General features: G+C 42.1%; 1 protein-coding gene across 4 annotated transcripts in view; it reads left to right on the top strand.

The window, feature by feature from the left end:
• PLEKHG4B (pleckstrin homology and RhoGEF domain containing G4B) overlaps positions 1–17,849 on the top strand; it is a 126,559-nt gene that overhangs the window by 25,362 nt on the left and 83,348 nt on the right. For all 4 annotated transcript variants that reach the window (XR_004644561.1, XM_034761400.1, XM_034761401.1 and 1 more), the window contains exon 2: positions 7,009–7,206. Coding sequence is in view for 3 of the 4 variants with exons in the window: in XM_034761400.1 (XP_034617291.1) it covers positions 7,009–7,206 (198 nt within the window). In the remaining variant the exon portion in view is untranslated. The remainder of the gene's footprint in view (positions 1–7,008; positions 7,207–17,849) is intronic.

The following is a 17,849-nucleotide window of genomic DNA, read 5'->3' as shown; positions in this document are numbered from 1 at the left end:
TTACAGATTTTTAAACACGTTGGAAAACAATGTTTTCTAGACTAGGTCCTTGCTAGACTACTAGCCAATCTCTAGACAGGGATACAGAAAAGGACCTCGGGATATAGAGCAGATGAGCCCAGGACTAAAGCTGGCTGGAAAAAGAGTGGGACATACCTTCATCAGAATTTGCCAAGTCATCAAAATTAAAATGTTTTGCAGAGACTGTTAGTTTCTGGTGGAGTTCCAATGGAACCTAGGCTGGAACCTGGCCTGCCAGGCACGTTTGTCTGAAACCTGCCTGATTTCCTGCCAGCTTACCCATGGGGCTTCCAGGATCTGTGGCTCCAGCTCAAACAGCTATTAGGTGGGACTGCCCCAGAGCCAGGCTCCAGTCATTTTCACAAAGACTTTCAAAAATGTTGGTTTTCATTCGTAATTGGAACAAAACCAGATTTCAAAATATCTAAATCCTCTGCAAAATAGAATTAACTCCCCCTTGACCCCTCCCCACCTCTAGCCAGGACCCAGAATCTGGTAAAAAGTCAGCCATAAAGGGACTTCCAGTGTTAAAGGGACCTAAAACATCACAGCCACCACCAAGGGACCAACTGACAAGGGGGTGTGGCCAGTGGCAAGGCAGATCAGGAATATATTAGTTAAATATATTCTTCAGGCAGCCTGTGTTGAACGTCCTATGGAGCTTGAGCTGGAGCCCCCTGTCTGAACTCCTGAGGGATGGCAGCGTACAGACATTACTCTCCCATAGCAGCCTATGAATGCGCCCTGGAGTGCAGCACACATCCCATTGCAGATGAATCTCCCATGGCTGGCTGTTTCATATGAAGAGAGACTCATTTTCCGTGCTCTGAGGGAGAAGAGACGCTGGTAACTCAATGGGGAGCACAGAGTGGTTCGATGGTTCCCACATCTCCAGTCCAATTGTTAACACTTACTGCATTGTGTTGCATGTATCATGTGGTACAGAGTATCATGTGGTACAGAAAATTCCTGCTGCTCTATGTAAACAGGTGGTCTTCCCAGCTGTCACTAAAACAAAATTCACGTGCTATTTTGGGTCAAAACTCACCCCCTTTCCTAGGGCATGGCTTTATTAACAAATTAATGCAAAATAAACAATATAAACTCTAGCACAAACCACCTCCCCATGTAACAGAGCACATACAGTGACATTGTATTATTGTTCATCTGTAAAGTCTCATTGAATTGAAATGAGAAACTGGATGAGAAATTAAACCAAAATCTCTTCACACCATCTTGAGTTGGATTTTGAGATGTCTTGGTACTTTTTTTAAAAGGGTAGGGGATAACACAGAGTCTTGGCCAAATGGTCTTCTAAACAAAGTGTGTTCCAATGCCTAAGGTGATTGATGAGTTGTTGAACTCATGCAGTCTTCTTTGTTGGCTGTGTTACTGCGCTATCAGAATGTCATTATTAAATACTTTGAAAAGTGCTTTGTCGGGGACTTTGTGCATTGCATGATCTTGATAATATCTTCCCTATCAAGATTGTGCCAAAATTCTGCCTTGTTGTGTGCAGGTGTGCTGGACTGATGAGGGCTGGATCCCCAGCACATCCAGGCATGACAAGGGAAGGATATAAATTTACCCCTCCACTGAGCAGTGAACTAGGGTCCTGGATACAGTGCCTTATGGGACTCCATGGTCCCAAAGGGTGTTGGTTGATGACTTGGATGTGTGGCTAAGGCTTTTTCTACACTACAGAGTTAGGCAATGTAAGGCAGTTTATGTTGACCTAATTATATCAGTGTCTACACTAGAATGCTGCTTCCACTGAAGTAAGTGGCCTGCTACACTGACATAACTCCACCACCACGAGAGGCGTAGCACTTATGTTGATGTAATTAGAGTGACACAGTGTCCATGTAGAAAATGCGTTACTTACATTGGCTACTGGCTCTCATTCTTGTCAGTTTCATGGCTGCCTCTGGCTCAGAGCAGCAGCCTGGGGTTCACAGCTAGAGCCATGAAACTGACAAGAATGTCAGTTTCACTGCTGATTAGGCTCTATGCTGTAAAATTGAGCCCATCAGTGGGCTTATAGCTGCACCCCACCCCAGCTGTCAGTCGGGTGGCAGGCTCACCGCTGGAGCCCCCTGTGACACTGCACTTCATAATGTTTTATGGAAGTATGGTTATGAGTGTGAATATAACGTAACTGGAATATGTTTTATGCAAAAGGTCTAATGTAAGGTATCATTACAAAGCTTATAATCTACTGAGTGTGTTCATCCTATTTGTATGTATGTATCATACTTGTATCTAAAACTAGAAATATAAAGTTTAACTCTGAGGTCCTATTGTAATTATGCAAAGTGTGGGCTATTGATGGTGGTTTAGAATCTTGATGGCTCCCATTGACTAGGACAATTGGTTGTAAGTGGTCTGTTTACTTGCAAACCTTCCTGGGTGTGTGTGGGCCAGCCCTGGAAGAATGAAGGCTGAGGTCTCACAGGACATGTGACCATGTCACCTGATACTGGAATCCATCTTAAACCTGGTGCTTTTCCATTTAGAAGGAGGGGTGGGGACCCAGAGAGACAAAAGATTCCCGCCTTGTGCCAAAGCTATAAAAGGGGGTGGAACAGAACAAAGGGGGTCCCAGTCATGAGACAGCCCCTGCTTTTCACCTAAGATGCCTGCTGGAACTAACAAGGACTGTACCAGGGGAAAGGATTCGGCCCAGACTAGGAAGGAGTCTAGTCTGTGAAAGAAGCTTATTGGAACCTCTGAGGGTGAGGTTTTACCTGTATTCAGTTTCTTAATGTATTGGGCTTAGACCTTCATGCTGTGTTTTATTTTGCTTGGTAACTTACTTTGTTCTGTCTGTTATTACTTGAAACCACTTAAATCCTAGTTTTTATACTTAATAAAATCACGTTTGTTAATTAATAAATGCAGAGTAAGTGATTAATACCTGGGGGAGCAAACAGCTGTGCATATCTCTCTATCAGTGATATAGAGGGCGGACAATGTATGAGTTTACCCTATATAAACTTTATACAGAGTAAAATGGATTTATTTGGGGTTTGGATCCCATTGGGAACTGGGTGTCTGGTGACCTGCTAAGTAGTTTTTGGTTTGGGGGCATGGACCAGACCTGGGTCTGTGTTGCAGCAGGCTAGCATGTCTGGCTCAACAAGGCAGGGTTCTGGAGTCCCAAGCTGTCAGGGAAAACAGGCTCAGAGGTAGTTTCAGCACATCAGGTGACAGTCCCAATGGGGTCTCTGTGACTGAACTCGTCACACCCCCACCACCTTGGGGTGACAGCTGGAACTATGAGCCCAGTGCAGGGCTCAATTTCACAGCATGGAGCCTACCAGCAATTAAATTTATATTCTTGTCATTTTCATGGCTCCAGTTCTGAGCCAGAAGCAGCCCTGAAACTCACGAGAATGTCAATTTCATGCTGGTAGGTTCCATGCTGTGAAATTGAGCCCAGCGCTTGGTTCACAGCTCTGGCTATTGCCTCAGGGCAGGTGGGAGGCTCCAGCTATGAGCCTCGCACAGCTATCAGTGCCCCACACCATCTCAATTCAGTCTGTACAAGCGCTCGTAGTAAGGACGCACACCACCAGCAGAAGGAGGGCAGTATGGACACCAACAGCCAATTGAATTACTGCAGTGTCTGTAGGTCGACCTAATTTTGTAGTGTAGACAAGCCCTAAGTCACCAGCAAACATGCTGGCCTCTTTTAAAACAATCTGTACGCTATATTCTGTCCATGGGCTTCTGCTGGAGAATTTACAGGCTCCAACACACTTTTGGCTTCTGGGTAGAGAGTTATTCAAAGTCGATGGCCCTCCTGGTAGAAAACCTATTGTTCTGCTAGGGTAGAGCCATTCAGTGTGGATGGCCCTCGATTGCTCTGTCACAGCTTTCTAGAAATAGTCCTTCCACTGGATATGTCTACACTACCCGCACAACAGTGGCACAGCTTCAGCGCTTGCAGCTACACTTTGTAGCGTAGACACTTACTACAGCATCAGAAGGGATTTTTCTGTCACTGTAGTAAATCCACCCCTTTGAGGGGTGGTAGCAAGGTTGATAGAAGAATTCAGCTTCATCTACAATGGGGTTAGGTTGACCTAACTACATTACACAAGGCATGAAACTTTTCACAGCCCTGAGTAATATAGCTAGGTATACCTACATTTTAGGTCTAGACCAGTAAGGGTCAAGTACTTGCAACAAAATAGGTACTCTAAACCACCCTGAATGTTACAGTCAAAGTGGAGGTTGAAATATAACATGATGTTCACAAAATGAAATTCATAATTTGACATCGACATATTCCCTCTTCCCCATCTGTGGACAAACACGCATTTCCCTTTGCTCCCTCTCTACAGAGGCCAACCATAGTTGCGGTACTTGCACTCCATTGTGTGTAAGGGCACAGCAGGGCTAGCAGCTCCATGTGCCTCTTCTAAGGGCTGACACAACAGCTGTCTGAGACACAGTGCCTACTGGAGCGCCCCTTGAGGTGGTACATCAGATAAGGAATGTGCAGAGGATTTAAGTGGAAAGGTTAACAAATTGGAGCTCTTTCCACAAAAATGATCAGCAGTGAAATATTTAACCACGTTGACATATAAACTACTATAATCAGATTTCCAAGTCAACCATCCATCAAGATGAACTAACGTAGTTCATGGCTCACTGAGCTATTGCTTCAGACTGTCTGCAAACTCAAAAAAACCACTGCCTCAGTTTACACTGTTGCTTTCACAACCAAATCAGCTAGAAATGTAACTATTTTTGGCAGTTTTGATTCTGAAGCACAATTCTGTAGTCAGGGCAGGATACTGAGGCAAATTCTGCAGCTGAAGAATCATGGAATACATGAGGCTGTGGTTACAAATGTATTATCAGGCCCCAAATTCTTAGCTGTAAAAATAAGCTCAGTCTCTTGAACAGTATTAAACAAGTGAAAATAAATTCAGGATCTCTTCAGTGTTCATGCATGTCCTTCATTTTCAGACCATTGTAGTCCAAATGTATTCAGAGAGTTTATTTCTAGTTTTTGAGATGATGCAGAAATGTTTCAAACAGAATTCTTTCTCCAGGAAGAAAGAATAGTTGTTTCTCGAAGTCTCATATCAAGAAATGTCTTGTTCAATCAATTTCTAATGTTCAAAATTAATGTAATATATATCTTAATTAGAAAATAAAAATCTACACTGTGCTGAGACCAAGCATGAGAAATGTCGTGCCAAAAGCAGCTTTTTGGAGAAAGTACAGTCTAAATTCAGGCTTAGAATGGGAATTCTCTTTCATTCTTGACTATGGAATCACTTCTGAATCCGTAGGTAATATGTAACTATTTATATATATATATATGTATACATTTTATATGTGCATGCATGCATACTGTAGAATTGTTCATTCTAGCAGCAGTTCATTTTATAGCAAAAAATCAGCCCTATCATTTACACTCATTATTTATACAAAAATTTGTGAGTCATCTATGTATTAATGTCAAGATTTTTAATATCTGTGTATCAATTTTCTGAATTCTGTAGGATATATTGTCAAGAGTTCTCTTTAACAAAACTTTATTGCACGGGACAAAATCCTGTTATCAGAACAATATTGCCGAGTGGGGAAAAATGCATCAAGTCAAGCGGAATAGGGTTCGAATCTGTGTGTATACAAAGGAGCTGGCTTATCAGGATCAGGGTAGGGTCAAAGGTGCTCAGTTTGTACTAAGCAGAAATTTGTCAATGTTAGCTGAAGCTAGGCAAAGGGGCAACATTAGGGGAACAAACTGGTGGAATTGTGGTGAGAAAAGCAGCCAGACAAGGGATAAAAATACCATTTGAACAAGTGCCCTTGTGCCTAGGATAGGGGAAGAGCCTCACACTTCCAGGCATGCTCAGCAGCCCATATGGAGTCCCACAGTCTGGACAGGCTCTGTGCTTGTTCCGCACAAGAAACGAGGCTCTCCTCAGCTGCAGCAGTCAGTGCCTGTGCCTCAGCTAGTCAGCCACACCCCCAAAGGCTGTGAGAGACTCCACAACCCAGGGCAGGACCTAGGGAGGAAATGCTTCTTTCCTATTACCCCACCATGGGGGTGGGGTCTCCTTGCTAGTCTGATAACAGAAGAAACAGTGGGGTTGAGTGGCCTCATCTATAGATCTGGCTGCCAGTTCCAAAAGGGAGTAATTGTCCTCCCCTGACTGTATTTTCATTGTTGTGCCCCCTTTTGAAATTGAATTTTTGTTTTAATCCAGGCTTGATTATTTCCACCAGAAACAGTAGGCGAGGTATTTCCTCAGGAAATTCTGTACCTAAAAAAGGACATTCCTGTATATGTACTGAGATTCTTAAAGAAAAGCATTCTTTCACTACATGCAGGCACTCCTCACAGAACTACTAGAGAATTGCTATCACGGTGTTTATACTATGTTGTTATAAACATAAGGTAGTATTTCAACTTTGTTCATTAATGTTATGTCATGATCTGTGTGTGTGTGTGTAAATAAATATATAAAAACATTTGGAGTATGTCATTTTATGGGTGCTGTCTTCCATTCTCCTTACCAAAAATATGTTTCAAAAATGTGCTTCAGAGGCTAAAGTCAAGTGAAGACCTTTTTGTAAAACATGATTTCAGGATAGAGACTATAACTCATTGGAAGCATTAAGAAATGCACTTTGACTGAAGCTTAGTGTGCCAGAATTTCATATTTTGGATAAATGACTGGACTTGTGTGAAGATGTTTCAACTAAATCTGATTCTAAGAAATGTCGAGCTTCATTGACGTTTAAACAGAGCTGAATGGGGTTTAGATTACAGAAGTTTGGACTAGGGTTTTAAAAATGGCTAAAACACTTTTTAGTTACTGTACAAATTGGGCAAAATAGAAGAACAGCCCCCCACCACTGTATACTCCATGAAATCAATAGATTGAAGTTTTAAAGTGTTTTATTTACTGTTAGATGTTTGATGCTTACAAATTGCTGTCATGTTGCTTTTTATTTCAGGACTCCGAGTCCCTTGACACCTACACCCAGAACACACTCTCTGCATTATACCCGCCTTTTGAGGCCACAGCTGCCACTGTCCTGTGGCAGCTTTTCAGCATAGTTGAAAAGCTGTATCGAGGAGATGGTCTCAGGTGCCTAATTGATTTCCTTGTCCCTGCCAAGAGAGTCTTACAATGCATTCAGCAAGAAACCTGTGTAAGTATAGCTTACTCTGGCAAAACAGAGGCCTCCTTTGTTCCTGACTTGGGAAAAGAGATAAGATGGAATTTAATCTCTGATCTAGAGAGCTCTTTTAGTCTAGCAAATAAAATTTTGCAGGGAACAGTGCAAATTCTAAAGGTACCAAGGAGAACAGTGAAAGAGAATTATTTACCAACCTTTTTAAAACTGTGTCTGGAAAAGGAGTTAACTTGCAAAACCTGAACAGGAAACTAGCTGCAATCTACAGAACCTGTTGATAGCAAAATTTGGGAAGGAAAACATGGTCTTCTTTTTAACTGATAATGATTTTAAATATCCCAGTGCGGGCACTGAAATGATAGAGGACCAAGATAAAATATTTGCAATAACAAAAAAATGCATAAGTCTGGAAGGTATTTTTAAAGGGAGCAGATATTGTAGCAAAGATATTATTGTGGTTATTTTCTTTTCCAAGCTGACTAAAATCCTCGCCAGTGATGTGTCTGGAGTATGGCACTGGCTAGGGCTGTATACTTGGGGTTCATGGCCGCATAGGTTTAAGTCCTGAGGGGTGACATCCCCATTGTTGGGGGAAGATTTTTCCAGTGATTGATTGACAGACCATGAGAGGGAACCTTAGAGGACTTGTACTCCTTTGTCTCAGCACTCCTGGCTGGCATCTCTGATATGATATAGCTGTCACGTAGTAGAGAAGTCAAGACCCGGAAGAGCTACCATTGCATGCAAATGGCAGATACAGGAACCTTGTCAGCTCCTCCACACTCCAAATAAGACATCTCCCCTATTTAAGTTTTGTAACTACAAGGACTCTCTTCTGGCCACCTTCTCTCCCTGCAGCAGTTCCTCAGAGCTGACTGCAACCCTAGTGAACACTGTGTCCATGATGCAGGAGAGAAGAGCATCAATCCATGCAAAGGAGCCCTCTGCTGTCCATAAACTTACCACATCCACGGTTTGATTCCACACCATGCATAGATGCAGCTCTCATCTGCCCCTATTCTGTATTCAGTCTCGGCATCCTCAGAGCTGGAATTATTTATCAATCACATACTGTCTCTTTTGGTGCCTAGCACTCTCTTTATTATGGTGGTCTCAACCTGAAACATAATGGGACTGTGTCTGGATTAGCTTTCCTTTGAGACATGCAATAGAAATATTCAAAGACAAAATTTTAGGAACCCATTCCTGTAGAATGGGAATCGACTCCCCTTTCTCCTTTCCATTCTTCAGCACCAGTAATAGAAACAAAGATGAAATCTGATTTTTCATTTTCTCCAAATTATTGTATGCTATTGGAGATTTTCAGAAAATGCTAATTGTTCTCTCTTCTCTGGGTTGTCTTTTCCACCTGAGTAGTTTCATTTAGATTTCTGATGTGTTTACAGTTGATAAAAGAGTATTAAATACTTAATCCTCCCTCAGAGCTTGAGGATAGACTAGATGATCTTTTGAGGTCCCTTCCAGCCCTACATTTCTATAACTTCTGTGAAATTTGCTGTCCAACTGAGCTATTGCCTGTCTGGTTTCGTTCCATGTTTCATTTTTCTCCCCCTAGCTTGGCATGTTCGGTGAGCTTCCTTTTGACTCTTTGGTGCATGATGCTCTTGAATCATTCTCTCCGACCTGTTTAAAATAATAATGCTGACTGGTTCTGGTTTTCAGCGTTGTCGGTGGGCTGCATGTGCTTTCCATTCCTTTAGCTTTAAATTTAAAAAAAAAGTTGTTGTTTTTTACCATCATTAGCTTCTTCCAGAGGGAACTGTTGTTGTCTTTCTGCAGACCTCCACTGCTGCAACTTTTCCTGTTTGCCGCTAAATGCCATGCTCAGCTCATGAGAACCAGAGATAGCATTCAGATTAGCAGTGATACTTGTTGGTGGGCAGGGAGGAAAGAAAAAAGAGGTGGATATACTTTCCCAGTATTTTTGTACCTAAAAAAGGATTGGGGTTCTGTCTGAGGATTGGGCTGTGTAACAAGATAGCAGATGTTAGAAACCTGCCTAGAACTCCTGAAGTTGGTAAGTGTGGCTCATTAACTCCTCCCAGGGTACTAGAGAGGCTGGAGAGTCTCTCAGGGCAGAGGTGATAGGAAGCTAAGACAGAAGAGATCCTGGAAAGGAAACTACTGGAACAGCCATACTCAGGCAGGAAGTGTGGGCTTACACTGAGATTTAGGTTGTTTTTATAAGTAGGGCTCCGTGTCTGTCACAGAGGTCGCAGAAGTCATGGATTCCATTGGGTTCCTCCCCCTCAACGGGTCCCCCAACTTCCCCACTGCAGCCTCACCCCTCAAGATTCAATCATGAGTATTTTTAGTATCAATCATGGACAGGTCAGGGGCCGTGATTTTTTGTTTTTTGCCTGTGACCTGTCCATGACTTTTACTAAAAATACTCATGATTAAATTGTAGCCTTAGTTATAAGCCAAGCCCCCAAAAGAGGGGTGAGTCTGGACACTAGGTCAAAGTCAGTGTGTACTTTTGAGGATGGAGGTAGAGAATTAGATCACTGACAGACTGTTCTTCCCATCCTTAATATGTCTTGCCTTAAGTCATGCTGTATTACAGCTGCATCTATAGATTTTTGCTGTGCTCAACTGAGGAAGGAATTGAATCACCATCCTGCTTAATCATTCCTTAGCTAGCTATTGGAAGTGCTCCAAAGTAGATATGACTTACGTAATGGATAGTTTATGTACTTGGTTTTCTTTGTTATGTTTTTATTGTAGCATATTTTGTTTTGATGTAGGGTTTTTTTGCGGGCACTGAGTTGTATGTGTATTTTTCTATTAGGTGGGAAAATTATTCATAAGTCATTCTTTTAAATATATTTTTAGCACCTAGCAATACACCTCTACCCCGATATAACATGACCCGATATAACACGAATTTGGATATAATACGGTAAAGCAGTGATCCAGGAGGGCGGGGCTGTGCACTCCGGTGGATCAAAGCAAGTTCGATATACCACGGTTTTACCTATAACACAGTAAGATTTTTTTGGCTCCCGAGGACAGCGTTATATCAAGGTAGAGGTGTATGTCTTTTTTATGTTTGCATTTTATCATGTAGCTTTGCTACAGGTAATGGCTTTCATTTAACAAATTTCTTAAGAGTCTTACAACAGAAGTATTCTCAAACAAAAAACTTGAAGGTGAAGTGAAGATTGCAGGCATGTATCAGAGTTCTGAACATGTACTACCTCTATATATGTCTGTCACTCACTCACTCAGAGACTCAGGAAATTCAAAGTTAAGGTTGCACTTATAAGAAACCCAAATATTTGAAATTATGGAAATTACCAATTAAGATAGCCAAACTACTTTAACTCGGCACTTGTAGAGATGTCAGGCTACCATTTTCCCTCCTTTGCAGATGAAGTATCAGAAGTAGATGACAAAAAAACGTAGGTTTTATAACTATCAGAGGGGTAGCCGTGTTAGTCTGTATCCACAAAAACAATGAGGAGTCTGGTGGCACTTTAAAGACTAACAGATTCATTTGGGCATAAACTTTCGTGGGTAAAAAACCCACTTCTTCAGATGCATAGAGTGAAAATTACAGATACAGGCATAATCATATATTGGCACATGAAGAGAAAGGAGTTACCTTACAAGTGGAGAACCAGTGTTGAAGGCCAATTTAGTCAGGGTGAATGTGGTCCACTCTCAATAATTGATGAGGAGGTGTCAATATCAAGAGAGGCAAAATTGCTTTTGTAGTGAGCCAGCCACTCCCAGTCCCTATTCAAGCCCAAATTGATGGTGTTAAGTTTGCAAATGAATTGTAGCTCTGCAGTTTCTCTTTGAAGTCTGTTTTTGAAGTTTTTTTGTTGAAGAATGGCTACTTTTAAATCTGTTATTGAATGTCCAGGGAGATTGAAGTGTTCTCCTACTGGCTTTTGTATATTACCATTCCTGATGTCTGATTTGTGTCCATTTATCCTTTTACGTAGAGACTGTTCAGTTTGGCCAATGTACATGGCAGAGAGGCATTGCTGGCACATGATGGCATATATCACATAGGTAGATGTGCAGGTGAATGAGCCTCTGATGGTGTGGTTGGGTCCTCTGATGGAGTCGCTAGAGTAGATATGAGGACAGAGAAGGCAATGAGGTTTGTTAAGGGATTGGTTCCCGGGTTAGTTTTTCTGTGGTGTGGTGTGTAGTGACTAGTGAGTATTTACTTCAGGCTGGGGGGCTGTCTGTAAGTGAGGTTTGATAACTGGTTGCATACCCACATGTCTCCAATATGAAGTGTTCAGCTTTGTCACCACACTGACGTTTTGCTTTTTTTGATGCAAGTGCTATAATTTTACAATCAGGAAGGTTTGTATATGGAGCCACACTAGCTCTGTGTCTAATGAAATTTAGATAACCACTGCATGCCCTAGACAATTAAGGTCAGGGCTGGATTAAGGCTGGGGCTTTAGGGGCTGCATCCTAGGGCCTCAGCTCAAGGAGGGTCCCACAAAAATAAATCGCCGCCTGTGATCTCCGGGCCGCTAAAAGGGTGCTCAGACAGGCTGCCTGCATGCTGTGGCCCCACGCCGCTCCCGGAAGCGGCTGGCTGCTGGCACATCTCTGTGACCCCTGGCAAGGGGAGGGGAGGCAGCTCCACCCCCAAAACTGTCCCCACAGCTCCCAAGGGGCTTGCAGAGACGTGCTAGCAGCCAGCTGCTACCAGGAGCGGCGTGGGGCTATGGCAGGCAGGCAGCCTAAGCCCTGCCTGCCATAAGTACCGCTGGCTAGGAGCTGCCTGTGGTAAGTGCCTCCTGGCTGGAGCCTACACCTCACTCCCCCTCCTCCACCCCAACCCCCTGTCCCAAATCAGAATCCCCTCCTGCACCCAAACTCCCTCCCAGACCCCACAGCCCCTCCTGCACCCCAAACCCCTGCCCCAGCCCCTCCTGCACCAAACTCCCTTCCAGGAAAAAGACTTGAATACAGGGGCCATACAAAGAGCAGATGGCTTTTGGAAGAGGGGTCCTGGGGGCCATGCCTCCATAAGGGGAGCTAGACTGACAGTGGGCAAACTTGAGAAAATTGTCTGTATGTGCAGCCTCTCTTTTCCCCTGCTCCTTTCTTCTACTCACAAAGAAATCTGGTTCCATTTAAACTAGATACCAAAAAAGAAGAAGAGTAAAACTTTGGGACAGATCCTCAACTGGTATAAATCATTCTAGTCTTCTTAGAGGACATGTTCTGTCAGGAATTTCTGCCAAACATGGTAGATTTAAGGATTTACCTCCCCCACAGTTCTGCTTTACAGCAAAATTTGCGTGTGTGCGCAGTACCCATCAAAGTGGGTAATATACATCTCCCTCCTCCACAGCATAACCTAGAGATCGGAGGCACTTTCAGGAAAGTGTAAGCCACCAATGGGAAGAAAGTATATATTTGCTCTTATATTCATTGCTTTCTTAGTTGCTTTTTACTTTTGCTTTCTGTGTCTTTATGATACACTTTTTTCTCACCCTTCTAAATGAAATCCCATATCATGTGTGTTGCCCCTCATTGGCTGAAATCTGAATCTCCCTTCCCCATCGCACCACACAGTGTCACATAGTCCCATCTGCCAGTTCTATCACTTAATGGCTTTTTTTCAGTGTCTGACTTTGTCCTGCTGATTTACCCTATGCTGACACTGAAACAGTAGTTACGGAAGAGGTATTTTTGTCATTACCTCATTATAGCCAGAAGCCCAACTTTATCTCTAATCATGCTCAATCTAGACTATCAGTAGTCTCGGTGAGCCTGTTATATCTCTCATGAGCTGTTTGAGTTTGCTTTGCATTGTTTTTGTTCAGTAATGTCTGGCTTTATTTCTTTCACCCAGTATTTCTGTATTTTAGGAGCTTATTAGTGGTTTCTACTTGTGTTTTCCCATTCCAGTATTCCATAAACAGACCACTTGTCAGCATAATTATATTAGTTTAAATGTCTGCTCTCTCTCTTTATTCCCAAGCCCAAAGCATTGAAATTTTAATTTACTTGAATTTAAGTTTTCCTTCTTCTATAGACTTGAAACGTTTTTGAGCCTTTCTGACAGCTCTCGTCTTTGCATAAAAATAATACAATGATTATGATTACATTACCAACAAATCCAAATCCTTTGCTCTTTATTGCTTTCCTGTCGTTCGATGCACTTGGTCTTGGTCCTGATGCATAGGTCTTACTGGACCACCAGGGCTGAATTTCTTTGCACCTTATGTTCTTTTAAAGTTAAAGGGCAAATTTCCAGCTTCTCCTACATGAGTAGGTCTGTGGAAGGAGCAATAAGGCATTTTTAGTACACCTGAACAGGGAAACAGGCATCAGGTACAAAATAGAAACTGAGGGCCGGATCCTTGGTTGGTGTAAACTGTCATAGCTCCATTGAAGCCAGTGGAGCTATGTCTTGTTATACTAGCTGAGGCGTTGGCCCTTAGTCTTTCCTTTAGCACGACGTTGATGAGCCAGCTAGTATGCTCAGTAGCTCAGCACTGTCCTACAGGGAGAGGCCAGTTGGGATGGAGATGTGGTAAGAGCCCCACCATCCTCTGTGTGCCTGCTAGAATATGGCAGCAGGGGCTGGGAAGAGTCCATGATTCCCCTTTCAATCTCTCTTCTCAAAGCATTCCCAGTTGCTTTGATCTCCTGCAGTCAGAATGCCTTTGAGCACTTCTGCTATAGCTCTGCATATCTTGGTACCACCAGTTCAGAAAGGGGGTAATTAGCCCCATAGAATTCCAATATGAATTTTTAAAGTGTGATGATTAAACTTTTTGTTGCTTTTGCTCCACTGTAGAGGAATGTGGAGACACAAAGACACTGTTTAGATTGATAGGAGGGATGGGAGCATGGAATAATACATTTGTTGAAAAGCCTGAATATCTGTGCTGTTTGGAAAACTCACTGTTCACAACTGAAAATCCAAAAACATTGGGCTGCAAGATATTTCTTCCATCTATCCCTTACTGGATAGCACTAGATCCTTACTAGGAGACACAGTCAACTCTCCTCTATCTCTGTGTAGCTTAGTCATGATCAGACAGAGCTAAAGAGACGCAGATCGCATATCTCGCTTTTTGCCTGGTCTGCTAGCCAGGCTCTCCGCCTTCTGTGGACCATGCAGGGAGAAGGGACAGGAAATCATCAGAGCACGGGAGTGATGATGTCACTTTCCCACTGCACTCATCTGCAGCTCCCCTCTTTGGGCCTTAGGGTAGAGAAGAGTGAAAATTCCTACGGTCTGCTTCTCTCCTCCTTTCCCTATATTTCACCACAAATGTTCCTACTTAAAGGCTTCAAACGTTGCCAAGTACACTTTATCTGATCAGACAATATTGATATCTGGGAATCTAAACAAACCAAGTTACTAGAATGATTTCCCCCACCACCACTCCCCAAATGTAAGCATGAAACAAATCTTTGAGTCCTCACACATGCCACTACTCATTACAATTGATATTCCTATATTAATGGTCCCATATTAAGGTTCTTGGCTTCAGTATTTTTCTTATGTCCTTTTTTTTGGTAAACATTTGGATCAGTTTTGCATGGTGCTTCATATCTGGACGATGCTGAGTGGACTCAGTTTCCATGCTCAGCACTGCCCAGGCCTGAACTTTAATTAGTGTCATCATTAAAAATATTGTTTAAAATCAAATGCACAATTTATTGGGAACTCAGTAATCAAACCAGGGCTCACCAAATTTAAGAGACATAAACAAGTATAAGAAATATATTGTTTTGTTGGAGTCTGCAGACAGTTGGATGGTTTCATAGCTAAGATTTTCAGATTTTTCATTTTTAATTACTGTATACCTCTATGTAACTGATAATTATATTCGCGAGAGACTGGAAACTAACCATGTATTGTTATCCTGGTACATGGAACCCTTTCGTTTTTATCCTTGTACTGTCCATGTGCCAGCCCTTACTTGTGCAAGTAGTTCTGATTTTCCATGGGGATAATGGGATTACTTGTGTGACTATGGGTTTTGCAGGTTCGAGCCTTAAATCAAGATTGCCACATCAGTGAGGTATTTATATTTGGAGTGAGTAAATGATAACATGAGCACTGTCAGAGACAGACCATGGAAGTGTTTGGATTCAGTATCTCATGGTTACATGAAATTGATATAATGAAGAGCGACTTTGCCTGAGAGACAATAGCTGAGGTGATTATTAAAACAATTCAGGATAATCAGTCGTGTTAACTTACAACCTCTTTTAAATGAGAAAACAATTCAGAATTCAGGGTCTCTGCTCTTTGCTAGAAATACGCAAGTCACACCAGCCTTATTAAAGTTTTCAGGGCCCAATCCTAATTTCATTGAAGTTAGTATTTCAATTGACTTCAATGGGAGGGAGGATCAGGTTGTGGGGATGAGGGCGGTGTGAGAGGGAGGGAAATTTTTGCTCACATTTATACTTTGTGAACTGGAAGTTTCTCAGGAATGCAACTATTCAGGAAATGACTTGAAGATTTACAGTCCTCAGGCTGTAATTTACAAGGCACTGAAGGATTTATAATCCAACATTTGTCCAAAATATAGAAGCTCAGCAGCAGTCAGAATAAGGGATTTAATGACTATTTAGTTGTAGTTACATAATGGACAGTTCTCTTGCCATAGAATTGCTATGTACTGCATGCAGTTATTCATTGCCTCCATGACAGAGGTTTCAACCCACAAAATGCCTTTCTTCTCACCCTTGTCTCCCTTTTTTGCTGATAACTTCCAAATACCTGGCTGGGAAGCTGAACCTACCATTGCTTCCACTGGCGTTTAAAAACAACATAATCTCCATAGCCTAAATAGATGCTAGAAAAATGAACTTTTGTTGATTTCATGATATTCAGAAAACAAATTAGAGACAGGAGACTCTAGTCATTTAAAACTAGTCTGGACAAAGCATTGTAGAAGATACTGTAGATAACAGACCTGGATTAGCCCCTCCCTGGACAGTGAGTTAAATAACCCAATAGGTGTTTTCCATCTCAAAGTTTGGTAGTCTAGAGCTTTTCCTCTGGTGCCGTAAGGATCCTCTCTGCAGCTGCTGTGGCATAACCGTGGAGAAACAGGAGGGCTGGGAAGAGTGCCTTTTGTGCATAGGCCTGGGCCTCTAGGGCTAGAGCATCTCTTTCCATAAATACTAGGCTGTGCTCCCTATCTGCTCTGCACTCCACCGAACCCTCTTACCTGAGGCATTAATCACTAGGAAATTCCACAAAGACAATCTGGTGGAGTTGCCTGTCTCCTCCGCCCTGCTTCTGCCTGTGCCACCGTGGGACAGAGTGATCTATGAACCTATCGATTAGCCCTTCTATATCATCATGGGTTTTCCAATTCAGTGCCTCTGTGGAATTTTTAAGCACGTTGTTGCATATGGGTGGGAGGAGAGAGAATACAGAAAAACATTACTTTTCAAATGATGATTTACAGCACTACTGATTTCTTCGTACATAAGACAAATGTGCCCATACATGCAACTCAAGTAACTGATCTCTGTGAGGCAGGAGATGTCAGATTGTTGCTGAATTAACCAGAACACGGTATGAAGGAATTAGGGTGAAAAGTAACATGTTTTAGTCCAGAGACTTTTTTTTTTACTGTTTGTTTAAAATTTAAATAGATGCAGCTGTGTAGTAATCAGAGTTTAACTTACTTATTAGTAGCTGAAAATTGCAAAACCTAAATAAATTAAAACTTAATCATTTTTCTCATCAAGAAAAATATATCCAAGTATTTCCAAAGTGTAACACTCAGGTAACTGTCAAAGGGAGGTATAGTCTATGCAGAAAGGCACCAAACAGGATCAAACACTTAAACAGTGCATTGCAAAAGCAAATTATAAATGGCTTATGGGAAAACAAGTGATCAAGTAAAATAAGAGTTATGTTTTCCGTGTGGTCTCTGGGAAATAAGACATTTCCACTAGAACTGTGCACTTTTAACTCCCAAGACTTGTGCCAACCTAGTTTCTGGTTTTGCTTCATGTGGATCCTTGGCTGTTCTGCTTCACTTTTAAGTTTTAGGTTCAAACCCAAAGGAAAAACTAGCTGATGTTTTTCCTGGTGTCCAGATGAAACCAGGCAAAAACACTGGATTTCTAATGGCTTCCACCCAAAACCATAGATCTGCTGAGGTTTACTCCAAACTCTGCCCAAGTTTGGTCATAAGGTTCATTAGCCTTAGTGACCCCCTTCAGCAAGCCTAACACAAATTCTGAGTTTGTAACAAAACCTGCATTTATGAAAGTTGTACTGCACTAATTATGTGGCCTAGTGAATAGAGCACTGGACTGGAATTTAGGGGATCTGGGTTCTATTCCTAGCTCAAATTACATGAACTTCCTGTGCCTCAGTTTCCTCATCTGTAAGATGGGGATAATGATACTGACCTCTTTTTGTAAAGCATTTTGAGATCATCTGATTAAAAGCATAATGTGAGAGCTAGATAGTACTAAACTTTAATTGATACCAGTGCACTCATTGAGGAACTGCCATATAACTGTACTGCCACTACAAGTAGCCCTTGTGTGTATGATTTCAGACATTACTTATATTGTAGGTTGAGGTATTTTATGTCTGATTTAACGTTATCAAAGACTCTTCAGCTATGAACACTTCCATTGTATAATAGAAATCTCTT

This window comes from Trachemys scripta, chromosome 2 (assembly GCF_013100865.1).
Source record: "Trachemys scripta elegans isolate TJP31775 chromosome 2, CAS_Tse_1.0, whole genome shotgun sequence".
NCBI classification, from domain to species: domain Eukaryota; kingdom Metazoa; phylum Chordata; order Testudines; family Emydidae; genus Trachemys; species Trachemys scripta.
This window is presented reverse-complemented; position numbering and strand designations above follow the sequence as displayed.